The sequence below is a fragment of the Balaenoptera borealis genome (genome assembly GCF_965194805.1).
Source record: "Balaenoptera borealis genome assembly, chromosome: 15".
In the NCBI taxonomy this organism is placed as follows: domain Eukaryota; kingdom Metazoa; phylum Chordata; class Mammalia; order Artiodactyla; family Balaenopteridae; genus Balaenoptera; species Balaenoptera borealis.
Window position 1 is genome coordinate 83,613,570 of NC_138871.1, and position 26,749 is coordinate 83,640,318.

At 51.7% G+C, this 26,749-nt stretch overlaps 1 protein-coding gene across 12 annotated transcripts in view; it reads right to left on the reverse strand.

The window, feature by feature from the left end:
* LPIN1 (lipin 1) overlaps window positions 1–26,749 on the reverse strand; it is a 169,126-nt gene that overhangs the window by 54,007 nt on the left and 88,370 nt on the right. For all 12 annotated transcript variants that reach the window (XR_014235014.1, XM_082357511.1, XM_082357509.1 and 9 more), the window contains 11 exons: window positions 26,118–26,433; window positions 24,930–25,023; window positions 24,078–24,268; window positions 22,925–23,018; window positions 22,104–22,173; window positions 18,597–18,689; window positions 15,449–15,528; window positions 10,278–10,404; window positions 8,877–9,025; window positions 8,429–8,515; window positions 466–618 (listed from right to left, as the gene is read on the reverse strand). Coding sequence is in view for 11 of the 12 variants with exons in the window: in XM_082357511.1 (XP_082213637.1) it covers window positions 466–618; window positions 8,429–8,515; window positions 8,877–9,025; window positions 10,278–10,404; window positions 15,449–15,528; window positions 18,597–18,689; window positions 22,104–22,173; window positions 22,925–23,018; window positions 24,078–24,268; window positions 24,930–25,023; window positions 26,118–26,433 (1,454 nt within the window). In the remaining variant the exon portion in view is untranslated. The remainder of the gene's footprint in view (window positions 1–465; window positions 619–8,428; window positions 8,516–8,876; window positions 9,026–10,277; window positions 10,405–15,448; window positions 15,529–18,596; window positions 18,690–22,103; window positions 22,174–22,924; window positions 23,019–24,077; window positions 24,269–24,929; window positions 25,024–26,117; window positions 26,434–26,749) is intronic.

Below are 26,749 nucleotides of genomic sequence, written 5' to 3' on the forward strand. Positions count from 1 at the left end.
CAGCCGAGGTCCCCGACTGGACGGAAAGCACACAGATAGATTCTCAGAGTCACTAAGACTCAGGCCAGCGATGCAGGGAGAGGGGCAGCTCCCCGCGAAGGAGGGGGCAGCACGTGCTAAGGCTCAGAGCAGAGACCATCTCTCTGGGCAACGGAGACAGTTCAGCAAGGCTGCATCCCAGAACCCGGAGGGAATGAGACGGGAGAGGAGGACAAGGCGGGCGGCGAGGAGCCCGTGATGCCTAGCCCGCGGCCTTGGGCTTTCTCCCGAGGGCCGTGACGAGCCAGCGAAGGATGCTGATGGGTGACGAGGCCAGACCCGCCCTTGAGGCTGAATCTCCGGGGCCCGGCACGGAGCGGGGGTGTCGGCTGGGAGGACGAGTAAAGCAGCTATTCTGGCAAGACCTCCGGTGAGCGGGAGGGGGGTCCTGAGCCGGGGCGGGGGGCGGGCAGGCCGAGCCCTCACCTGTGCAAGGCGGAGAAGAGGCTGCTGGGGCTGAGAAGCAGCGGCCCCTGGGGCAGCACCGTGCCCCGCTCGTTGACCCAGTGCAGGTAGCCCCGCGTCATGTCCGCCATCCCGATGGCCCGTGCGGAGCAGTAGAGGAACTTGTACCCGTTTCTGGAAAAGAGACGAAACGGTCACGCTTAATTACAGCATCACACGATAGAGCCATCTCGCGTGCACAAACCCTGATCTGTATCTGTTTCAGGAGGAAGGGCGCTGCTCTAACTCCCAAGCAAAAGGCCGCATTCTATAACATCTTAATGGAGAAAGAAGCCTGAACGCCTTTCCCTGCCGTTTGCTAAAGGACCCTCGTGGCCTCACTCGGTTTAATCCTCACGGGAACCTTGTTCCGTAGGTGTCTTCCTCTCGCTTTACAGTTAGGGAAACTGAGGCCGGAGGCATCAAACTGTCCAACTTAGCTGCACCCGGACCGTTCATACATCTCCATCCGGCTGTTCAGCTGTATCCTTCATAATACCCTGATAACACAGACTGGTGAATGCGTTTCCCCAAGTCCTGTGAGCCGTCATCAAACCTGGGGAGGGCATGTGGGAACCCTCACTTTGTAGCCAAGTCAGGCAGAAGTGTGGGTAAGCTGAGGACCTACCACTTATGACTGGTGCCTGAATTTGGGGCGGCCTTGCGGGAATGAGCCCTTAACCCGTGGGGTCTGCACTAACTAGGTAGTTAGTGCCAGACTTAAACTACTGGACACCCAGTTGGTGTCTGAAGAGAACTTGGGAATGGTGAAATGTGTGAAAACCCCACACGTCTGGTGTCGGAAGTGTCGCGAGTGAAGAAGCAGATCACAGGAGGATTCTTCTGTTAAACACAATTTTATTACTTTAGGAGAACTACATGTCCCTTTTTTTGAACCGCTGAAAACTTAAGAGTCCGAAATGAGATGCTGTGCTATAAATATAAAGTATATGCCAGATTTCAAGGCCTTACTATAAAGACAGAATATGAGATACCACCCATTCAGAGGTTTGACATCGAGTACATGATTAAATGGTAATATTTTAATATATCGGATTAAATACATGAAAAAAAAAATTTTAAACCCCATCTGTACACTGGTATCTCTCAACTTTACATTCATAGCCCAGACCCCCCTCCTCTTAAGCTCCAGAGCAATACACTCAACGGCACACCCCACATTACCCATCAGATACCCACGAGTAGCACCTCAAACGCTTCCAGGCACCCCACCTCGGGGGTGGCACCCCTGCTAGCCCAGGTGCGAGGCCCACATCTCAGGGGCCCCCCTGGGTTTCTAGCCCCACCGCAACCCATCGGCAAGCCCGCTCAGTCCCACCCGTAACACCGTGAACCCCGTGCCGCCCCTCAGTCCCCCCGCCCCCACCAGCGGGACCTCTGACCTCTATTCCTGCAAGAGCATCAATCATCTCCCTGCCCCCCGCCGAGCCTCCACAGAGAAAGAAAACTTAATACTCAACTCTCCAAAGCCTTGCCAGTTCTCTCAGATATAATCCAAATTCCTCGCCGGGACCTGCAAGGCCACTGAGACCTGGCCCCCGCCTTTCTCTCCAGCCCCATCTGCTCCCTGGCACCGGGCTGGACACCAGGTGACCTCACTGTCCCCGCACTCGCCACACCCCTTCCTGCTCCTGCCGTTCCTGCTGCCTGCACACTGTTCCCCTGGGCCTCCGGGCTCGCCTGCCCCCTCACCTCGTCCAGACCTGCTCAGACAGCACCTCCTCGGCGGGCCCCCCCTCGTCCGCCTAGCTAATAAAACACATCCTCCCTCACCCTCACCCCAGGCACTAAGCCCTCGCTCTGCTTTTTTCCTCATGCACCACCGGTCACTAACATTACACGACAGCCCCTTGTTTGACTGTGTCTCATTAATCCATGAGCTCCCTGAGGGTGCGGACCTTGTCTCATTCCTCGCTGTTAACTCCAGCGCCAAAAACAGTGCTTGGCAAGTTAGCAGACACTTTGTAAATCTTTGCTGCATGGGTAAATACAAACTATCCGCTTCCTATCCGACTTACTGCTCCACTGTGAATACTTCGTGCTGGCCAAAGGACTTGTCTTGAGATTTGCCTAATAATATGTTCTTTAAAACCAAGAAACAGGAAAGTGCTGGGACGAAGAGAATCTAGAAATATCAGGTTGTTTGGAATACAGGGATGCATCTGAAAATCAAGCAACCATTTTAATGAAACATCTTTGTATCTGAGCTGTCTAATGAATGCAATCTTTTTTTTAAAAATCACTATTTCTGTATATAGCTCTTCACATCAAAGTCCTAAAAGCTGCCACCTGCAGGGGTCTGAGACGCTAATTTTATTTAAGGCTTGGTTTGCAAATATGCTTCATGGCTTCATCCTGCCACTGGCTGTCCTCACCACACAAGTGTTCTGCTTCAAAGGCCGTTACTAAACGTAGCTGGAAAAGCAGCTCAAGGACGTCCTAATGGGAGAAATGCCTGTTGGTGGCAGCAGGGATCACCTCTCCAGAGCCTTCACCCCCGTGAAAGCTGTGTGAAACGCCAGGTCTTCCCATCAGTCTCTCAGGTGGCAGAGAGTCACCAGAAAGCTTACTCTCAACGGTACCCCTCGTGGGTAAGACCCCTCGCTCAGAAGGGCAGCCGGTAGCAGGACACAGCAGGCACACCCACCGGACACTCCCGAGCCAGGCTGGGCTGGGCTTGGCGTGCTCAGGGGCCCAGCACAGTCCTTCCCTGCAGGAGTAGAGTGTACTGCGGGACGAGCTGTGACGGGAACAGGACACGGGACGGAGCAAGGTGGCCACGAGGGACCCCAGGGCAGGAAGGACAGCCCTGCCTGAAGAGGTACCAGTGAACAGAGGTGCAACACACACACGTGGGTCACACTTATCCCTCCGACATCTCAGCAACTAGAACAGGGCTCTGGGGAAACGCCAGAGACAAAAAGAAGGCATCATTCCATGGCCAGGCTTAGTACAAATGATTTTCTCCTTTCGTCCCAATCTCTACATCCCTCTTAGAGGCCTGGAGAGATACTGAAATAGATTGGAAAGATTCCCTTTGGGTAACCTTCTACCTCTTCTACTTAATTTTCCAAGATAAGCTTCTATATTGGAGTTTCTCAATTACTAGTTGCCAATGACATGCCCCAGTCACGACAATCAAAGATGTCTCCAGACACTGCCACATATACCATGGGGGGCAAAATCCCCACTGAACGCCAGTGATGTAGAGGAAAGGGAAGTCGGTAGCCCTGCCTGCAGCCCTAGAGGAAGGGTACTCGCCTGCCACCTTAAGAAAGGAAAGCTCAGGGCCAAACTCAGGCTCGTTCTCAGCTCCCCCTCCACGGGCCCTGCCCTCTGGTGCCAGCCAACTTCCAGGTCACGTAGGCCGCCGGCCCTCTGCACTGCGGGCCCTCTGCACCGCTGGCCCCCTGCACCGCCGGCCCCCTGCACCGCGGGCCCCTGCACCGCGGGCCCCCCGCACCGCCGGCCCCCCGCACCGCCGGCCCTCTGCACTGGGGCCCCCTGCACCGCTGGCCCCCTGCACCACGGGTCCTCTACACCGGGGCCTCTGCACCACGGGCCCTCTGCACCGCCGGCCCCCCGCACCGCAGGCCCCCCGCACCGGGGCCTCCCTTCTGTGAGCGCTCCTCACCCCCATGAACCTGCCCATCTCTCGGCCCCTCCTCCCACTCCTACCTCCACCTGTGATGAGCCTTCCTCTCTTTCAGAACTCCTCTCATCCACTAAGGCTCAGCTCAGGCGCCGCCTTCTCACTGAAGCCTTCTTTGATTCCTCGCCCTTCCAATCAGAACTCACGTCTCCTTCACGGACGTCTGTAAAATCTGCCTCTCTCACCACACCCCGCCGCAGTGCCTCGTTACGGGCCGTGCTGTAGGTGTCCTTCTTGGGGGTCACAGGGTGCCTGACGGGAGGGGCTGGCAGCACCCCCTAACACACCCGGAACAGCGCCCGGTGCACAGCGGGTTTGCCGTCAGGCTCAGCCCACCCTCGGGCTTCTCACGGAGCCTTGGCTTGCAACAGCGCACACGGGCTCGGGACTGACTGGAACCACACGACCCAGCGGCGCAGTGCTGCCAGCCTAGCAGGGACCGACCGAAGCGATGGTGGGACCCAACTCCGCCCTTTAGGGATGAGGAAGCCAAAGCCACGAGCGGGGGACGGGTCGGAAGGTCTGTGGTGGGTCGACGACTGCAGCCCCTAGAGCCCAGGTCCCCGACTCCCTCCCATTCGCCACACACCCTCTCCCTTCCTGGCAGACAGTGGTGACGCGATAACCTAGGAAGACCCGAGGTGAGGGGAAGAAAGAACCGCTGTGGGCAGGAGAAGAAGAAAGATGTTAATGAGTCTGCTAATGATCGGTTCCCATCTTCAGCATCTCGGCTTCAGACGACACATTCCTCAGGCCACAGATGAACTAATTTATCTATGGAAACACAGGAAGCACTCCTCTCACTAAGTCACGGAGTCACCGATTTCCGGTTACATGAATATAAAAATATTTATCAAGGAAGGTAGGAAATTAGAGCACTTATTGTCCCTACTCAGCCCCCCGCAAATCCCCATTGGCTCAATGATCCAGATATTTTAGGAAACGGTCCTGCTTTATTTTCCTTCTACTTATTGAACACGTATATTTGAATACGCGGGAGTTTCACATCTCTTCTATTTGTATCTGCTACAGCTCTTTTTAATCAATAACCAAGTCCGCTTTTTAAAATCAATAACCAAGCGAGCTTTATATCCTCTCTACGAACAAGGTAATAATCAACCTGACAGGTAATTTCTCATGGGCTGACTTATTCAAACAAGTAATTACATTTGGCAAAAAATAAATACAACTGTCCTCATTTTCTGTTGTTTCCAGGCAAGTGGCCATCTGCAAGACTGGCTTTTCCATTAGAAAAATCCTGCAGTGTGTAAAATTTGAGGGGTACCCAAATTCAAGGAAAGCAGCATCAGGAAAGAGTGATCAGTCCAAAACTCAGTGAAACGGCCTCTTCTTCCTGGTACTCTATCATGCTAAACATTTCTGTAAATATGTCTCTGGGTAGTCACAAATATGACACCAACAGAAACGGCCACCCAGCCTTTGCCAGTTCTCAGTCAGTCCCTGCCCTTCTCCCAGCTGGGGCTGCCTAAGACTTGGAGGAGGTGGCATGTGAGACGCTACCTGGATGGGCATTTGCTCTAATCAGCTACGAAAGCCGACACCACGTCCAGCCTGAGCTAGAACTCTAGGATGGCACCAAGGCCACCAAGCCAGGCCGAGCCCTTGGGTATCAGGAAGCCTAGAGGAGGAGGCCATAGAGCTGCCCGGGGCACCGATTCTGGCCTGGAGAGGCTTGGTGAGGACCACGGGGTCTGAGCCGGGCATTACAGGCTGAAAAACTGGGGGAGGCAAAAATCAGAGGTAAAGGCACGGCAAGCAGAAGCCACCATGTGAGCAAAGGTGGGAAGATGGGAGAACGACGGATCCAGGGTGGGGAACAGTCAGACTGGATTCGAGCAAGAAGGTCTGCGGAGAAGCGGCAGCACATCAGGAACTAGCAGAAGCTGACCCGAAACCGCGGGGTCTGAGAGCCACACTAACGAGCCTGCCCTTGCTCCCGTACAGAGCCCCTGAAGGCAATGGCCAAGCTGGGGGACGGCCAGAACATCACTGGTCTAACCGTCCGGGTGCCACTGAGGACACACATCAAACTCAGTGAACAAGTTAAGCGTCAAGCTCCTTCCCCTCAACCAAAATGAAAACACAACAAGCACTCTGTAATTCTCAGATCCTCACCCACAAATCGGACTCATTCTAAATCAATCAATCGAACCAAAAGAACAATCAGGCATTCTTCGGTAAGCTACGCAACTTTATTTTTCAAGAAGATACCTTTTCTAGGAAAACCCAAGAGAGACACAAATCAAAACCAAAAAAAAAAAAAAAAAAAAAAAGGCAAAACGCAGTGCCTTTTTTTTTTTAACCTTACAGTAAGAACAGGAATAGCTTTATGTTCCAAAACCCAAAATGAATCAGGCTGTGAACTACTCTGTATCCTGACCCACAGGGGTTTCTTTCGACTAAAAATAGAGACAGTTTTCAGTGTCAGGCCATTCAAGGCAGCTCATCAGTGGATTAATCCTTCGAGGCAAAGAGTCAGCCGTGCGGAGGTGGTGGGGAAGGCCCTGAACACACCGCCTACAGGAGCGAGGCCGGGAGAACCTCTCAGGGGGCAGCTCGGGAATATCGACCAAACCTTTCCGTGTGCTCGGCCTTCCACCGGCAATTCTCCTTCTGAGAATCCACCTTACAGTGGCCCTTCTGTAAGTGTCGTACCTTCTCTACTTATCTGTATGCTCGTTGAACATAATAAAGACCTTCTGTAAATGCTTATTGCATCACTATTGGAAAGAGTGAAAAACTGGAAACTCCCTATCGTGTTCACCAACAGAGGAATAATTAAATACAGGATGGTTTATCCACAGCATGGGATTTTGTACTGCAGTTAAGAAGAATGAGGTAAACCTCACACATAATGAAACAGAAGGATCTTTCATTAAATAATGTGCACCTGGGGCGGGGGAGCATGTAAATGAATTTTCAGTACAGACGGAACCAAACCGGTCACAGTAGTTCCACTGGTAGAGAACGTATAATACTCGTAGCCGATAACTTGCAGCTTATTGGTAAGGCAGGAGAAAGATGTGACCTTTGTACTTTTCTATTTCTCTCGTTTTTCTTATTTATTTTTTTCAAAGAAGCACGTATTACTTTTAACATTTCTTAAGGAAGACATCCAGAAAAGGAAAGTCAAATCAATGAGCTGGGCATCTAAGAAGTGAGAAGCTTTGAATCCACCAGGAGAAAAGGTCCTCCCAGGCACCTCGTGCCCCACCAACCCAAAGCGTGAGGTCCAGGAGGCCAGAGACCATGTCTACGTCATCATCACAGCACCAGGCATGCAACAGGCCCTCAATAAATGCTGGATAAATGAATGGATGAGGAGCAGGAAAGTGTACTTCACTCACTTGTGCTCATAGTACTGGCGACAGATTTGAGTGCCCGTTCCCCATCACCACCACCGCCACCGTCACCGCCACCGTGGGCCGGAGGTGCGCACACCGGGGCGGAGTCCCATCAGCCCAGGGCACCTCCCGGCTCTAACTAACTGGAGGACAGAGAGCAGTGAGGCGGAGAGGTTTCACTTACGTGGGAGACTCTAGTCCACAGAGAGATGGAGACAGTGGGACCAAGCACCTGCTGGCGGTGGTGCAGGGATGGGGACCCCAAGGGCTCTGAACCCTGGAGACGAGCCAGAGCAGATGCACTGGACTTGGAGCCAGGCCGACCAGGGTTTCAGTGCGTCCTGCCTCTTAGCAGCTATGGAAATTTGGACAAATTGTTTTAACCCTCTAAACCTAGAAATGATATTCCTTGCTTCTCGGAACTACTGTAAGAGTTAAGTGAAGTGACAGATGTGCCCGACACACAAGAGCAACTCAAGATCTACCCTCCCACACTGACGTCCCAGGTACGGCCCCTCCGAGCGCTCCCTGGACCAGGTGGGCAAGATGTGCACTGCTGGCCGGCCCACAAAACCTGCTTGGAATCTGGATCTTTTCAGCCTAAAATAACTCCCTTGGTCTACATCAGAGACTACCATGTCCTCACCTGACTATCTGTGCCATTCCTCAGTATGAACTGAACCTCAACCCCTCCCCTAAGGCTGCCACCGCCTTCCTCCTCTGTCAATTTGCAATTCCCCGGCCACTTACTTTCTTGCCTTTTGGTACTGAATTCAGATCTGGAGTTGGCGGGATTCACCACGCGCTCAGAACCCTCCCTGGCCAAGGGGCACCCGTCGTTGTAAGTCAGCCCGTCAGCAAAGGTTCTGTGTGCAGATTGCCGCAAGTACTTCGGCTGTGTACTTACTGGCTCACTTTATGGTACAGCTTGGCGATGCCCTGGTGGGTCCAGTCCTTCCCAAGGGTAGGCAAAATGTGGCCAAGAGTATCTGATCTAAATAAAAACAGAGACAGGAGAAATAAAGTTAAAAGGGCATCGCGAAAGGGAAAAAAAAAAAGTCATTCTGACTCATCACACCATAAATGCCTCATTAAAAAATGCAAATGGTATGCACGACTTGCTCTCTGGACGGAAACCCCGAAACTGAGCAACAAAGTCAGGGAGCCACCGCCCCAGAGGGAAGCGACCCCCGATCCCCCACTGCAGCTGTTTAGATCAAGGAGCTATGGCTCCGCGGGTGGCCCCAACCACCCCAGAATCTGAACTGCCTGAGCTGCACGATGCCCCAGAAAGAGGAACTGACACGCTGGCTCCAGGCCCCGGGGTCCCACGGCCCCGAGTCGGCGGGACCCACCTAGTGATGGTTCCATCGATGTCAGAGATGATAACCTTATCGTCCCAGTTCCACAAGTAGATGGTGCCTTCGCAGCGGCACGTGCCCTGGTACTGCGTGGTGACGCTGAAGACCACGTCGTTGGGTCCGTTCTTCAACTTCAGGCTTTTCTGAAAGATAAGAACTCTGTGTCCGCTGGAGGGCGAGGCTCAGAGGGAGGAATCTTCGGTTTCTGTTCCACGAGCAAGCGGATCCGGATTTTATTTTTTTCAAAGCACCACCCCAGGCCACCGTACAGTTCTTTCCCTGTCTTGCTCTCGAGGAGGACTGGTCCTTCCAGGACTTGGGCTACCTGAACCCCAGGCCCCCTCGCAGGCCCCAGGGTAGCGCAGCTCACCCACGTCCCCTGGGGTTTGTAAGTGACAGGCTCTGAGCGTCGCCGCAGGAAATCACAACTTCAGACTGGCATGCACTTACTAGGCCACGGCTGAGCACAAAGGGCCACGGCCGGGGAGACGAATCTAAGTCAAGTGTGAAAATACGTTCCCTGAACCAGCCGTGAGAACTAGTTAATACACGGACACAGACTGGAAGAAAGCAGTCGTCTCAGTTATCAGGTGCATCTCACACCCAGAAGCCCAGAAGCTAGACCCCAGGAAGTCACACCAGATTCAGAAGGCAGAATCCCCTCTCAGCGGCTCTGAATCTCTGCACCGGGGCCCCCGAGTGCAAGCCAGCTGTGGGCAGGAGTCCAGGTCACCCCCAGCGGCACAGTGTGTCAGGCCTGAGCGTTCTCTTTTCCCATCAGACACCATCACAACGAAGCCTGGCCCCCACGAACTCTTAGGAGAGCAGCAGGGCGCAGATACCTGCTCGCTGTCTGCTCCTGGGAAACAGGGTCCAGGGGTTACAACGGGCGGTACATCCGCAGAGCGGAGGACGCTGTGATCAGGATGGCGCCCTGCTGCCGGAAGCTCCCCGAGTCCCATCACAAGTGCTCCAGTTCCCCCAGTTCGGGAGATGCGGTTGACTTAACAAACACATCTCTGGAAAAGTGGAAACAGCCCTGCGAGATTTGGGCTATCCGTCATTCACAGCTCAGGATAAGTTCACGCCTTCAGGCCGCCTCCCGCCAACACTTGCGGACAGGAGCCTCCAGGGCAGCGTCAGGGCCGGCACAGGGGAAGTGACGCCGCAGAGCCCGGCTGGGCAGCAGCTGACGTGGGGCGCGAACCGGAGGCACCGAGAGGGGGATGTGAGGTCGCGGGGGGGGCAGCAGGCGGTTGGAGAGAGAAGGTGCCAGAGCTGAAGCCGGAGCCGGAGCATGGGAGGGACGCCCGGATCGCGGAACCCACTGAGTCCAGGTGGCCGTGGCTGGGCCAGTGCCCACAGCGTGGGGGAGGGGGAGGACAGGACACTCACCAGCTGCTCTGACGTGAGGCGCAGGGTCTTCTTGTAGCTAACGCTGGACAGCAGGGGGAGGTGGCTTGAGCTGGCCAGCTCGGTGGCCGTGTGCTCCTCATCACTGGAGGATGACTCATGCTTTATTCTGGAACACACAGTGATGTAACTGCCAATTAGGAAGTGCATCTGGGTAGCCATTAAAAATGCATTAGGCCGGAATCGATGACGGAGTCCATCGGGTGTCTCCCGGCGCCGTCTCTGGGGTTGGTCACCGACCAGACGCCGTCACTAATCCCCTCCATGCGGCTCCTGCATTATTCATCCGGGACTGCCTCTCCTCGTTCACGTCCCTGTTACCATCACTCTACTTTAAACCAAGAGGCTCCCCCTCCTCATCAGCGGGGTTCAGCGCCCTCCTGGCCTTGGAGGGTGCTCACATCCTCTCTCTTCCCCTGTCCCAGGCTGCTGGCCAAGCACGAGGAGCCCAAACTTTCTGCACGTCCAAGCTGATCAGTTCCCGGTACACACCGCTCCAAACACACAATTCCAAGTAACGAGGACACTCCAGGCCTTACGAACAGGTGCCGGGGGAGCCAAGAAAGGCCCCCCGATGCTCCCCAGGACCCCTAAGCAGGCTGCCCCAGGAGCAAGAGCCGTACCTTATTCACCTGCACAGAATGCAGCGCTCCGAGCGCTTGTGGACTTCTCCACGTGGTCGGGGGCTGGGAGGTGCGGGTAGGAAGCAGCCTCATTTTCTTTAAATAGCTCAGGTAAGGCATGTCAGCAATTAGCTGTTCCCTGGATTCAAATCCTGCTATGGCATCGTCCCCAACCCAGCGGTACTAGACCTGCTTCCCGGGACCATTTTCTTTAAAAATGCCGTTAGCGCCCTACAAAGTGCTTCGTGAACGTTTGTTAGGCTAAATGGAGAAAGCTAGGCAGCCCCAGAGCAGGCCCCGCCCGACTCCCCGGATGCACGCCTCCCCCCGCAGAGCTTCTGGCTCAGCTCATCCCTTTATGCAAGACAGGCACATGGGGCTCCATCTTATCTTTGCATCTCAGTGAACTCCTACCTTGTCCTCCTGCCCCCTCGCCCTCCCTTCCCTTCTACCAGGAAATGATTGGGTGTTTCCTCTGCAGCCTGTTGCTTTCTTGCCCCATGTGCTCGTTCCAGAAGCAGTTCCTACAATCCAATACTGCCCCGCACTAGGGCAGACAAGAGGCAAGACCCCATTACACGGCACCCCGCTTCTGTGTTCTTTTCTACTGGCTCCTTCCATGTCCAGAATGAGCCGCCCCTCCCCAGGCCCCTGCTCCCGGGGCCCTACGAGGGGCGGCCTGTGGGCTGCGGGCCGGTGGGCTGGAGCTCATGCCACCGATGCCTCTAGGCACCATGCCAGGCGCGGAGGATACGGCGAGCAGCCTGGCCCCTGCGCTCCCCGGGGCGTTCTGTCTGAGCAATCACAACAGAGCTGGACGGGTGCTATGCTAAGAAGGCAGAGAACATCTGAGCGCAGCCGGGCGAGGGGTCCAGGAGCTGCACAGAACAATCTGCGCTGGAGTCACAGACTTGGCCATCACGGGGACACAGCCCTGGTGAACGAGCCGCGGGGACAGGTGACTATGTCCACGGAGAAAGAGCACGCAGCCTAGAATCCCGGTTGGTCCATGGCGGGGTTAAGCTACAACTGGATGAATCTACACCTGTGACGCTGGGGGCCGGTTCTAGGTAGAGTGGAGACCTCAGAAGCCCGGGTTTGAACCCCAGGAACCTCAGGCTGTGTTATCCTGCTCAGACTATTTTCTTTTCAGACTAGATTTCCTCATCTTAAAGTGCGGGGGAGCAAACGGCATCCCACCCACCAAGAGGTCCCGGAGGCCGGCAGGTACGAGGCAGAAAGAAGTGGACCGGGAAACAGGCGTCCCAGGAAAGGCCTCACAACCACAGGACTCCTCTCTGGGCCTCGGTGGCTCATGTGTAAAATGACACAGAAGTCCCTTCCCCTTCCGACCCCTGCCGATCCTACAAACAACGCCAATCCTTCTGAACCAACAACCTAGCGGTTGGTTTTCAGACAGACGGGTACACGTGGTCCTGGAGCCAAGCGGCCTGACCAGTGCCTGGGTGGGAAGCCAGGAGATGAAGCTACAGGCCCCTCACTGAACTGGAAAATGTTATGCTCCACGCAAACAGTTTGGTGGGAAATGAGATCCAAATGTGAACTGAAGCTCTCAGTGACAACAGACTGGTGTGAGCCTCTGCTGGTGGGACATGGAAGCAAGGCAGGAGAGCTCTTATCTCCATCTGCCACTTTAAAACGAAAACCAAACCCCCTAGGTCGGTGCAGCACGCCACGTTTGAGGGAGCGCAGAAAGGAAAACACAGATACAGAAACTGCAGAGGGAGCTGTACACCTCAGCTGGCGGTGCCGGCTTAGGGCGAGGGCACGGTCATCTGCGGACCTGGCCACCCCCTTCCCCACTCCTGCAGCAGTCCTTACTGTCACTGGCTTTGCGGCGTCTGCAAGGAGCGACAGAACGAAACAAAAGGGCTCATCTCACTCGAGTGTCTGCGTTCAGCCGAGGAGCTGGGAACAACATTGAAGTTCGCACTTGTCAGTGTGCAGTTTTTGACAGTATTTTAATGACTTGCATGGTGACAAGCTGTTTGCTCAATTATGAGACTTCAGGGACTGTTCTGTCAATCACAAGTCTGTCAATTAGGAAAGCACTCCGACACTTTTTTTCAGTCAACTGCATGAATCTAATTAGGGGACTAGGATGCCAGTAAAAATGAAAAGATGCACTGCTCAGAAGACTTCACACGAAGACTTTTCAGAACCTCAAATCCCTTTCACAGGAGCCAATTCTTCGTGTTTCAGGTTTCGTAAAAAAATGTAGCCTGACTGACTAACTCGGAGTGGCCGATAGTCAAACTCTTTCTACCTAACAGGGCAGAGCGTTTCTGTCAACATCTGAATAGGATCGCATCAGATACTAAGAAAGTCCGAAGCGCTTCAGATGGACTGTGTCAGCCGATGTTCCAGCTCAGGAAGAGCTGCAGACGCCCCCTGCTGCTCCCTCCACCCTCGGCCCACGGGGCGGCCGGGAAGGAGAAGAACACACAGTCCGTACCAGCCACCGTCGTGTTCTGTCCCTTTTAAACCTCTCTGAGCCCCTGGCCAGCCTTCCCCAGGTCTCAGACTGGCATATAGCAGGCCGGATTTGGCGGACATCCTGCGTTTGGCCCATATTGCGGAGTATAATTTTAAACACTTGCAACTGCACGGTTAAGATGAGTCTGTGTCCTCCAGGCCACCACAGAGCCACCCTCCTGACCGCAGGCACAGCCCATGTGGCCTTGTTGGGTTTTACGTTCTGCACCTCCTTTCTCATGAGGCTGCGGGGAGGATCAGATGAGCCAACACCTGCGGTGTGGGTGTCAGTCTTGTGCCCATTTCACAGATGAAGGAGGAAACACCGAGGGGGCTGAGGAATTCGCCAAAGATCACAGAGAAGAGTGACAAAGTCCCAGCTCATGCTGCCTCTTCTGCTTGGAAATTACTGCAGGACAGACAGGGTCTCAAAAAGAGCCCCAGGAGAGCAGGGTATTTCCAGTGCAGCCAAACTGCTGCTTTAAACTGCTCAGGACAGAAGGGTGGCATCTTTGCCTCTGTCTCCCTCCCTGGCTGCTCTGGGAACGGACAGCACGCTAGTTCCTTCCCTCAGATACGGAAAGGAGTTTACCCAAAGCCAGGACTCCAAGCCAGATCTGCCTGACTCCGAAGTCTACCATGTACATCCCGCTGCTTCAAACACCTACCTACCGAAAACCCACTGCCTTCTATCCTAGCGGCCTCCTACACCCCCTCAGGACTGCGCATTCTTAGCCCGAGCTCCACCTGCCTTCTCCCCTCCAAGCTCACTCAAGGTACACTCAAAATTCCAGGTCGGGAAGGTATCCAGATAACCGTGCTGGAAAGCCCCTCCCCAGAGAATGAGCCAGAGATGGAGGGTGAAGATTGCAAAAGAAACACACAAGCTCTTCAACCCTGCTCCCTTGTCCAGGGCAGACCGGCAGGGGGTCAGGTGGGAAGGGGCAGCACCAGGGCGCCACCAGGAGGAACAGGAAGGGTGTCCTCTGATAGCATCCCAGCCGAGAGCCGGCCCTGCCATGCAGAGTTTTATCAGGTCCGGCACACTCTTCTCCACAGAGGACAGGAAAGAAATCAGACTGTTTCCTACGTGACACCTACATGAGTTTCTATTTCCAACAATGAGTTCTAGAAATAAAATAGTTTAAGATACAGAGCTATGGCCAGGAATCCAAGGACTTGAAATCTAAGCCCGCCTCCCCTGTGAAACAACAATATACTGGGAAAATCTCATCAGTTCAGCAATAGCACATTTAAGACATGCCTGCTCTGGGTCAGCCACTGGCTTGGCCTCTAAGCCATAAAGAGGATAGAGATATGCATCTTGCCCTCAGTGAACATGTTAGCATTTTCTGCCTGCTAAATGAGAAACGCAATCCTGGGTTTCTCAAGCACAGGAATACCGGAAGGGTGAGGTCATATGGAAAAGGTGTTATACTAGCTCGGATCACTCAGCGTCGATACACAATAACACCGTCGAATTAGTGGGTGATGGCATGGCCCTCACAGAAGTTACCCTCAAATCCCGTACAAGCAGGTTACCCTGAACACAAAACACGACTAATATGGATCCATCCGTATTATCAAAATCTAAGGTCTCCTATACCAAGTTAATAGGAATCCCTATCAATACTTAGGAAAGTATCAATGTAAGTCCAGGTAAGTGTTTAAACTATAGAGAAAGGCAAGTTCCTTCAGAAGGGCAACTTGTTTTCATGCCACTGTCAACGCTGTTGTTCATCCTCATCATCATTATTTACCACAACTATCACCTTCTGTAAACTGAGGGCTAGCACGTGCCAAGACCACGAGGAGTGCTCGTTACATTACCTCATGTACGCCTCACATTTACTTTGGAAATTCGGTATCTAAGGAGCAGATGCTTCCATCTGATTCATGGGAACAACAATTTGAGAAAATTGCTCCAGGTCACTGAGTTGGACCTGGGCTATTCGGTGAACCCTATCAGCATCTGTGCCTTGACCCTAGACATAGAAAGGAGCCGCAACACCCCAAGGTGACTTGGCACTGTACCTGGTGGCCATGCCCAGCTGTGATGGCTGCTCCTCAGTGCTGTGGCTCTTTCCTGCCAGGCACTGCTCTGGCTTACTTTCCTGGAGAAGAAGAAGACAAAGAATCATGGACACGCCAAAGGGAAACCACCTACACAACCACTGGCATTCTGTGACGGGCTCCCCAAAGTCCAGAGCAGGGCCCCAATGCCCTCCCCAACGGCACGCCCCCGCAGGGATGGTGGGTCCTAGTTACTCCTTTGCTTAGCCGTCTACAATTAAGCTGAGAAATATTTTTGACAAAAATAAGTCTGTTTTCCATAAGTATCCTTGGCACCAAACCAAACTTCATAATCACTGTAGCTTATGCAAATGCTTTATCAAGGGCTGCTTGGATACGCGAGGGCTTTCAAAATATTTTCTTATAATTGCTGATAGAAATGCCTGAAAATATTTTCACACCATATTTTGCCTGAGAAAAACATGGGCGCATTCTCTTTCTCAATACCGCATGCTCTTAATAGAATATGCTCCTTTGATGTACTGGAAAGAGCTTTGGAGTTCTAAGAGCTCTGGGCCCAGCCCTGCTGCCCTGGCTTAGGAACCTCGGGCAAGTCATGGAACCTTCTGGAGCCTTGTTTCCTCACCAGCAACACAGGGATGATGACATGCATCTCCTAATGCTGCCATGAGGACCACGGAGATGCTGCACATGAACGCAGAGCCTGGCCCACAGCAGGCAAGGGAGGAGGAGAACCTCCACTAGCCCCACAGACGTCACAGGCAGTCGTCACAGGCCAGACAGGTGTGTCAAAGGACAAAGAATTTACAGTCAAATTTCATGGTCTGTGGTCATTTGGTCAGGGGGTAGAGATTGATGTTTTCAATATGAACAAAGAAAATGAGTGATAGAAACAGTGTAACAGGGTGACGAGCTTAACATTTGATGGGTACAAGCTATTTCCAAATATCTTTAGCTTTTTATAAGCACACAAATAACTGATGTGAGAACAGGCCCAGTAATGTTTAATTTATCTGTTGAGGCAGGTAACTTAGCCGCCACTATTAACAATTCTTTATTAGACCAGCGCAGGAATGTGTATCTATCTGAAATATATTTCAGGTTTTTAAGAGATTGCATAACTCTTCCTTATTGCATGCCGCATTCTCCGCAGTTCCAACTAATGAAACTCTGGACACTCTGCAAAAATAGGTCTCTGAAGTAGCCTTCTTCTTAAATTCTCGAACATTCTGCTCTCCAGTAAGACAATCAGAAAGGCCCCTTACACTTTAAGTCTCCTAAAGTAAAGCACATGCTTGCTCTACCGTGTTTATACCCCTTGGAGATAATGGGACAGTCAGCAAAGCTCAGGTATGCGGACAGAAAATGCCCAAGAACAGTTTTATCTTGGAAACCCTCCCAACAGACTCTTTCCCTTTGAACTAATGAAATAAACAAACTGAGCTCCTGGGATTTCTTTAACTCTTATAATAAACAACTTGACTGCTGCCCTTGGGCTTTCTTCACACTAGATTCCAAAAGTATAATCAGCATTCCCTCAAACATCTGCCGAACCCCTGCTCTGGGTCCCAAAAACGGGTGCTCGGGAGACCACAGGGATCAAAGCCACGAGCACGTGTGGTCTCTGCCTTCGTGGAGTTTAGGGTCTGGATGGGACGGGGATGTCAATCAAACAGTCGTACTAATCGGTGTATAATTATAAACGATGAGAAAACCTGTGAAGGAAAAGTTCACAGGCAGGGTTAGGAGAGCAGAGAACAGCAGACTAGACTAACCTGCCCAGAAAGGGCCATTTGAGATGCTAGTTAATTAAGTGAAGAAGGGTGATAGGGGTGCTAAGAACACTAGGCAGAGAAATAGCACATGCAAGAGTCCTGGGGTAGAATGTACTTTCAGCCAGGGCCACCAAAGCACAGAGGGCAGGGGGAGAATGGCAAAAGGTGAGGCTCTACAGAGGCAGGGGCTAGGATACACAAGTCCTGTAGACCATGCTAGGGACACTGGTCTTAATTATAAGAGCGCTGGGAAACCACGGAAAGCTTTTAAGCAGGGAGAAATATAAATGGGGCCATTATACTACATAGACCAATGCCAACTGCAGAGAATGAGGAAGAGAGGGCAAGAATGGATACAAAAAGACCATTTGGAAGCAATCCTCGGAGGGAAGGTGGCAGCCTTGAGTTGTGGGGTGTGGAGCTAGAGAGAAATGGAAAGCCTGAGCGATATTTAGGATGGTAAACTGACAGGAGGGGTGAGGGAAGAAGGAAGTACTAGCCTGCGGACGGACAGTGGTGCCATTTTCTGACGGCGGTCCAACAAAGGAAGAACTCTAGAGAAAACCATCAGATCGATTTCAGAAATGACGAGTTTGAAGCGCTTGAAGCATCCACGTGGAGATATCTGCCTAGTTGGCTATCTGATAAACGGACATGGAGTACAAAACGCCTTCCTTGTTAATAAAAATGGAGTCATCGCATGGGCGTGAATGAGGTTGCCTAGGGAAAAACAGGCAGTCGAAGCAGGAGAGAAGGCTCTAAGACAACCCTTGAGGACCCACTTACAAAGGGGCTGAGCCAGGGGAGGAACAGCCCCCGAGGCGGTGGTGGGGGGAAAGACCAGGCGGACACACTGGCACAGAAGCCAAGTAAAGAAAGTGCTTCCAGAAATAGGTTGAGAGGTTGGCAAAGATCTGAAACAAATTATAGGCATTTATAGAAATGGAAACCAAAGCCACTGAAGTGACACGACTAATGGGAATTAGTCTAGGCTGTAAGTCTACCTCGTTAAAACTGTTCTCACAAGCAACAGGAAGATATTTAACTTTAAAAAAAAAAAAAATTTTTTAAACATCACGTTGAATCTCTTCTTTTTACAGATGAAGACACGTTCCAGAGCAGGAGTGACCCGACCATGGTCCCCAGGCTGAGAGGTAACAGAGCCAGGAGGTGATGGCTACTCTGCTCACCTCTCCGGGCCCTTCTCCACCTCCCCTCATTCTGTGCTGCCTTTGCGTACCCTGTGGCAGGCCTGACTCTTGCACACTCAGTGTGATGGCTTCTTTCACTGACACGCGCATGAAGACAAACCCTACTGCCCAAAACCAAAATTCGCTGAGCTAAGTAGCAACACTCTTGTTTTTCAGACTCACCTCCTTGATTGTGCTGTTTCTTCCCCTCCATGAAAACCACCATCTTCCTCCCTTCCTGGGCATCTTATCCCTCATGATAGATTCCACCGTGGCCTGTTTTAAATGGATGGTAACATAAATAATGGAACCAAAAAAAGATCAACTTAGCACATTCAAACCAAAAGACACACACATGCAAATTAAAGTAAGATTAAAAAAAAAAAAAAAATCAGAGAAAACACAACATACTATTTGTGGATTAAAAATTTTTGAGAAGCAAAACCTAATGGAGTCCAAAATTACATTAAGAGAACTTAAGCATGAAGACTTAAGAAGATGTTAAAGGAATAAACAAACAACAAATAAAATACAACACAACAACAACAGAAAAAGAAAGCATTGAAAATCATTAGTGATTAGTCAGACCAGAAGTTTTCAAATTAAAGTGGTTTACTGATTAAGATATTGTTATTCTCAATAAGATGATTATAAAATAAAAAATGAAATGATTAACATGAGGTATAGGGTAAACAGTCTTAAACAAAAGGTAAAATGCACAGGATCTTTTTAGTAAATGTAAGTTTCCAAATTTTGGCACACTGAGTATTAATGGATGCATTTGATTTAAAAGCTCAAGTATTAAAAAGAAAATTCATACTCTTGCCCTAAATAAATGCCAATTGAATAGGAGGAGATTAAATGTTAATTAATAATTTTCTTTGTAAACCAACTGTACTTTAATAAAATAAATTTTTAAAAAATAATAATAATTTTCTACATATTTCCAAAGAACAAAATAGCCATCTTGAGGCTAATTCCAGGACCAAGGTAAATGTTATCTAATTTCCTTTCCTTGGTTTACAGAACTATCAGGTAGCTGATACCTCAGCTAGTAATGAAAGATTTAAGTCTTTCAACCGAACGAGTTGCAGGTAAGTGGAAAGAGAAATAATTCACATATTTAGCCTGATGTGTGCTTCTTTCTATCATTTAAAAATCCCTACCTGACACAAAAGAAAACCACAAAATACACTAAAAAGCAAACCATGCATACCCAATTCACGAATAGGACAATTCATGAAGATGTCAATTACCCTATTCCCCCTATTTCATCCATAAATATAACAAAACTCCAATTAAAAAAAACTAACAGGATTCTTTTCAACCCTAGACAAACTGATTCTAAAGTTCAATTATAAAACAAACAAACAAAACTCGCCAAGAAAACTCAGAATAATAAGTAGGCATGAGCCTTAATAAAATTTATTTTATTAAAATACATTTAAAAACCATAGTATTTAAAGGAATGCAGTGTTGGGACATGAGTAAACATGTTGATGCAACAGAAGACAAAGTCCAGAGATAAATCTAAATTCACGGAGGAAGTAGTAATATGATAAAGTTGTAACTGCCTATCAGTGGGAGAAAGAGTTATCTAATGAAAGGTATCGGGATAATTAGGTAGCTTTGCCAGACCCTCTCGGTTGCTTCCCTGGGTGAATCATCCCCTTTCTTTCTTGCCAACATAGCCAACACTTTGCTCAAGAATCAGACTACACTGTACAGGATGTTCTGGGAAGGCAGGCTCAGCTCCAGAGGAGGAATTTCGATTGGTCAGCACCACTTCGACTGGCCATTCCACTGTGTTGCCAACAACTGGCTTAGAGGTGGTCATGTGACCAAGTTGTGGCCAATGAAATGTGAGAAGCCTGCCTCTATCCTTCCTATTTTGGATGCGGCTGTATGAGGAGATGATGGGTAAAACAGTCATCTTGGGATCGTAAAGGGGAAGCCAAGGAAATCAAAGAAGCTCACCCAGATTCATCAAGCCTGAAACTACCAACCTCTAGCATTCTTATTATGCCAGATAATAAACCCCTATTATTTTAGGCACTTGTAGTCATTCTGTTTCTTGCAACCAAAGCCTCCTGATTCAATAACCAGCTGAAGAGAAAAAAAAAAAATACTGATATGGTTCCTGATACCTCACTCATGACTCTCAAAATATCCAAGTGTGATACAAAACCCAGCAGCCACAAAAGAAAACGGTGAAAAATTCTACATATAAAGATAAATTCTGTATTAGATAAACACCAAAAACAGAATGCAAAAAATTACTGACAACCTGTAGAAAGACTGAGAACGCGTACCACAAAGACTCATTTCTTTAAGTTCAGGAGTCATTTCTTTTTCTGTGAACTTTATCACTAAATATCTAGTGCATTGTTCTTTCTTCTTTTGGGTCTGTAAGAGCTGAGACACGTAACATAAAAGTCTGTCCTGGGGGACTTCCCTGGTGGTGCAGTGGTTAAGAGTCCGCCTGCCGGTGCAGGGAACACAGGTTCGAGCCCTGGTCCGGGAAGATCCCACATGCCGCGGAGCAGCTGGGCCCGTGTGCCACAACTACTGAGCCTGCGCTCTAGAGCCCGTGAGCCACAACTACTGAAGCCCCTGTGCCTGGAGCCCATGCTCCACAACAAGAGAAGCCACCACAATGAGAAGCCCACACGCCGCAACTAGAGAAAGCCCACACGCAGCAATGAAGACCCAATGCAGCCCAAAATAAATAAATTAAAAAAAAAAAAAAAAAAGTCTGTCCTGGGCCATGGATACGATGCAGAAGCTGCCGAGGACAAAACAAAAGCCACGCTGGAGAACGTGCCCTCAGCCAGTCCGCAAAGGATACTCACAGATAAAGCACCCCCAAGGATGAGGTCACAACCCCAAAGCACGCACACACACAACCACAAAGGAGAGAGCAGGGGCTCAACGAAGTCGGATTAGACCTTCGGGAACCTCAGAGATGACGGTTCCCACAGACCACAACATCCACGGCAGCACAAAGCGCTCGCTAAGCACATGAAGGAGGCAGGCGTGAGACGTGGCCTCTGCAGCAAAAAGAACGTAGCATCTGGTAGAAAGACCCAACGCCGGAAAACGGTCAATCCCAGGCGAGGCCCGGGGAACCGGCAGGGGGAGGATGCGGGCACAGCGGGGCCGCAGCGGGGCGTCTGCCCCTCGCCTGCCTCTTCCCTACAGCCGCTCACCTGCGCTCAGGTGCAGCTACGAGCTGCCCAGAGCCCGCACTTGCTCCTCCTCGGCCCATCGGCCCCGGACCTGCTTCCTGGCTGAGGGACGCCTGATGCTGACGGTGGCACCTGGCAGCTGGTACAGCACCTCCCTGCGCCCAACCCTGCTGCCTGCTCCCGCCCTTCACCCTTTCTCCCCTCGTCTCCCTCGGGCTCAGACGTCGGCCCGTCTGCTCTGCCTCCACCTATGTCCCTGGCACGGCAGGTGCGGGGACAGGGTACTGGAGGGGGCCGGGCTCGGACTGGCACTGCCTTGATTGCGAGGAGGGGGGAAGGACAGTCAAGGTGCAACAGAGACCCTGACGTTTACACCCTTGGACTTCCAAACAGCACGGTGTAATTCACCTCCTGGTTTCTAAATTAAAAGCTAAGTTCCAACCCCCCAGATTCATCTCGCCATCATTTTCCGTGTCCCTTTCTTTCTCATGGTAAAGCTCACCTTTGGCAAAGGTTTCTGGAAGGCCTGCATCGCCAGGAGCAGAGGTGCCGCCGTCGTCCAGTTATAGTATCTGACACGAAACAACAAAAAGATGTCAGAAGACCAAGGCTCAGACTGAAAACCTCATGTCCTGAGAAGTGGTCGTGGAAGGCTCTGGAACTCCAGCTGGGTCCTTAAAGAGCCCAAGACTGTGGCCAGCACCCCGGCCCGGCCCTCACATGCCCCGCCCTTGCAGGAGCCCCTCCTCCATCCAAACCCACAGCGGCCACGGCCGTCTGGCAGGACACGCGGCATGGCGGGTGACCAAGCAGCCAGCTGAGAGCAGCCCTTGCCTCGCAGCATATCAACCACCAACGCGCTGGGGCGTTTCTTGCCACCTTTCAAGGAAAAGGAAACTAGGACCCTCAGTTAACGCATAAACGTCCATGGCTTCCTCTTGGAGAGAGAAGTTTGCCAAGTCTGTAAAAACACGTGCACGCCCCTTGACCCTAGACAACGAAGTTTCACGGGGTGTGTGCAGTCTATCGTGCGACACCCGCGCATCATATGGGCCGAGCCCCACGGGCCAGGGCTGTGACATCACACCTCCCATCATGAAATCCCATGCAGGTGAGTGTAGACCCCCCGGGATCCAGTGACGTCAACACTCTCGCTATATAGTGATGCAGCATTTTGCCAAGGGTGAAGAGACAGTAGTAGACTTTTAACAAAGACTTAATTTCATGTATTTCCAAGAGCTATCGTCCAGGTCTCTATAGTTGAGAAACTGAAGCTGAAGCATTATCACACGACGGCTGAAATGACTTTCGGGAGGAACTTACTTATTCCCGATCTTCACCACAAGATTGGGGTCGTCAATGAGGGCAGGGTTGTCCACAAACTGCTGATATGACACGGCTTGTTCCAAAAACGCATCTGTGAAAGCAAGCATAGGGGAAATAGAAGGAAAATTTGGTTCAAAACCCAGGCTTGTTTTTCACCCGCTCATGTTCACAGCTATTTTCTGAGAGTTTATACATTCCAACTGTGCAGACAATCCTATAAAATCTATTTGCAAAGGGGGCTTCCATTAGTTTGGGGGCAGCGTCTGCACATAAATGGAGGGAGGTGGGGCGGTCGGAGGATGGGGGGCAGGCTGACCCTTAGTCAGTGCACACGCGCTTCCGCGGCAGCAGGCGTGTGGGACTACGGTAAACACACGTGCCCGCAGAAGCAGAGGACCGGCGAGCAGGGCTCAAGGTCCGGCCACCCGGGTTTAAGTCACAGTCACTGGTGTGACCTTGGGCAAGTGACCAACCTGCCCAAACCTCAGTTCCCTCACGTGTAACGCAGGGATAGGAACCTCGCCTATGCCCTCGGTGGTCGTGAGCATGGACAAAGTCACAAATGAAAGCGCGGTGACCTGCCTAAGGCAGGTTGGGGTTCGAAACACCCAGGGCCACCAGGTCCAGGAATCATCAGCTGGAATGGCTGACTGCATCGACTGGGGGTCTCAGGGCCACCTCACCACATAACTGGCATAAGACGCTGGGAAACCACTGTTATAAATAGGGTGGGTGCCCCCTTCGGATGCAGCCGGGATGTGTCCCAGCACTTGCTCAGACATCCCTCCCTCCTCCGGCACTTCTGCACACTTGCAACATACTGTGTTTTCCCCGTGTTGACGCTGCCGCCCTGGGACACCCCTGCAGGACGGGCACACGCTGTGCTCTGCAGGCACACTTAACGACCCGTGACCCCAGTGGCTTTGCTGCCGCCTGGAGCCACGTGTGACCCACAGAACCCTGAGGTCAGCCAACCGCCAGGCAGCAACGTTCGGGGCCTGAGCAACAGTGGGTCACGTGTGCTTCACTAACCGAGCCAGAGAACATCACCCGTGACCTGAACTTATTCTAGGAGCCCAGGCTTCGAGCCGTTCCCACCGGCGGCCACCAGGGGGCGCTCTTGGCTTGAGGACCGGCTCCCCGACGGTACCTTTGGTGATCTCCCTGTTGTCGCTGAGGCCGCCGCACAGCGAGATGGCGATGGACGGCAGGTCCCTCAGGCTGTCCGAGGTGCTCTCCACGCCACTGTCAACGCCAGAGCTGCCCACGGACTGCGGGGACTGGTTGGCTGAATGGGTTCCATTGTCATTGGCGTGTTTTGTGAGCCCAGGAGGGTCTCCGCTGGAAGCAGAAGAGTGGAACGGGCTGTGAGGTCTCACATGGATATCAAGGGGCTCTGGCAATCAGAGGAACCAATGATTTCATCCCGGGACAGACTTTCATTCAGGCACCATGACAAAGACAGACAAGCTCAATGAACGACCTCAGGAGGGAAGACGATCATTTTTGGCCTCTACGTCTCCCTGCACCCTCTCCCAGACACACTGAAACTGACGGAAGAGAAAGCACGCTGTCCTAAGAGGCCACAGTCCTCTGTTACACGCTCCGAGGATCTGGCCCTCCCTGCAAATCACGGGAGAACTGAAGATGGGCCCCCAGTGGCCACGGGAGACTCTCCCCGGGGGAGGGACAGGGCCACACAGATGCCCGCTCTTTGCCACTGGTTCGGGGTGCGGGCCACTGACCACTGCGATACCACCCTGGTGTCATCGGGGAGGTGGCCTCGTGCCTGCGTTCCCGCTCAGATGCCACCCCGGGGACACACCCACACGCTCACATCTACACAGAGTCCACTGCTTTTACTGGTTTCTTCTCACAGTAAAACATGAGCCTCCGGCAGCCTTTTCTTACTCACTTTCTAATCAAATGTAAGGAAAAAGCAGACTCCCGGATTAATATTCAGATTACAGAAAATGATATGAAGAATAAAAAGAATTGTTACTTTTTGGGAAAATACAGGGCAGCGACTTCAGGATCCATGTCTGTGAGGTCATCCAAGTAGACGCCGTCGGCACCAAGGTGTCTGCTTCGTTTGTCTAAAACAGCAAAGGGGTCAAATCAGAGCACCGTTCTCCAGAAACAACCTCATGGACTTCTGAGTGTCTCCAGAAAGGGCACTTGAGCACAGTGTGCAGATGTGCCCAAACTGCAAGAAACCCAAGAGCTAGAAGCCAGCGGCACGGCATTGCCGCCGAGGCCGACGGCCCAGATTCGCATGTGGCTCCCACCCTCGCCAGCCGTGTGGCCTGGGCTGGTCGCCTAACTTCGCTGAGCCTCAGCTCCCCAGCTGGGAAGGACCTGAACAGTACTAAGCGCTCAATATATTGACACGATTACCATCATTATTATTATTATTATTATTGGCATTAATGGTATTGGTTTTGTTGTTATTATTATTACTAAACAATAACGCTTTCATTAAGCAATTCCCCATCAAGACTCTGAAGCACGGTACCCTAAAGAGGGTACCATCGGCCCCTGGGCACCATGACTGCAGCCTTCCAGCTTACTTCTGCTGGAGAATTACGTCACTGGTTCATACAAACCTAGAACACTGCACAAAGCCACACGGCTAACAGACAGGCTTAATGTCATTGCTCCAGACAGGCAACCAGGTGGGCATTCACTATATGTAAGGAGCCCCCACTACGTGCCAACCACTATTCTAAGTACCAAGGAAACAGGTAAACAGACCAAAAAGATTCTTGACCTCATAGAGCACATATGTTCTAGTAGGGAAGTCAGGCAAAAAAATGATCATTTGAAACAGTGACACACAGCACGCAGAAATTAAAACAGGATAATGCACGAGAGAGAAACTAGGGGCGAGGGGAGCGGGGGCACAGATTAGCTTAGTCATCAACGTCTTGTGCAGTCCCAGCGTGTGCTGGACCCCAGCATCCCTGACCCGCACAGGGCGGGGCTCACCACACCATCCCCGAGGCCTCCTTCAGGTCGGATTTTCTACGACTAAATTCTGAGAACTCACATATTGAGCAAAAGGGTACAGACCGAACAGGAGAGATGCCCTGTTTCCACTTTGAAGCACCCCGAACTTTGGGGGGAAGAAGCTGTAGTGTGCCGAGCCCCAAGTTCGCAGGAGGGAGCTGGCAAGCGCCGGCATCCTCACCCTTTTTCCTAGAAGGCGAATCCGTCTTGCTGGCTGCCGGGGCAGCGCTGGCGGAGAGGGCTTTGGGCTCCTCGATCGCAGGCAACGGGGGCGCTGCGGCTCCTAAGGCCTCGACATCTTCTTCGTTCACGAACTGCGTCTCCGTCTGCGGCTTGTTCTGCTCCAACAGCGGCTGCACGGGAGACCCCCCAGCCAGTGTCGGTGACGGTTCACAAAGCGCGTCTGAAGATTCACTGGGGATGGCTTGAAAGTGCATCTTATCACAGATTTTTCTACTGTTCAGCGGGCTGGACTCTTTCATCTTGTGTGCAGATGACTAGATCAAAGGGGCAGGGAGGGAGAGAGAAGGTCAGAGAGAAACTGAGTCACCAAAGAACACCTGGGCAGGTAAGGATCTCCAGAGCCATGCCCACACTTGGCAGGACACGGTGAAGCCTCAGGAGTCACCTGGTGATTCCGTACCTGCCGAAAGGTCTGGAAACCAAGAACAGTACTTCCAAAGTGAATGAACTTTCACAGAAAACATCAACTGCCAAATAGCAGTGAGTGAGATTAGCAACGGCACGCAAACGTCCGGCAGGAAAATGGGAAGTGTATTCACACCACAGGGCGTTTGCAGTAATAAGAATAAC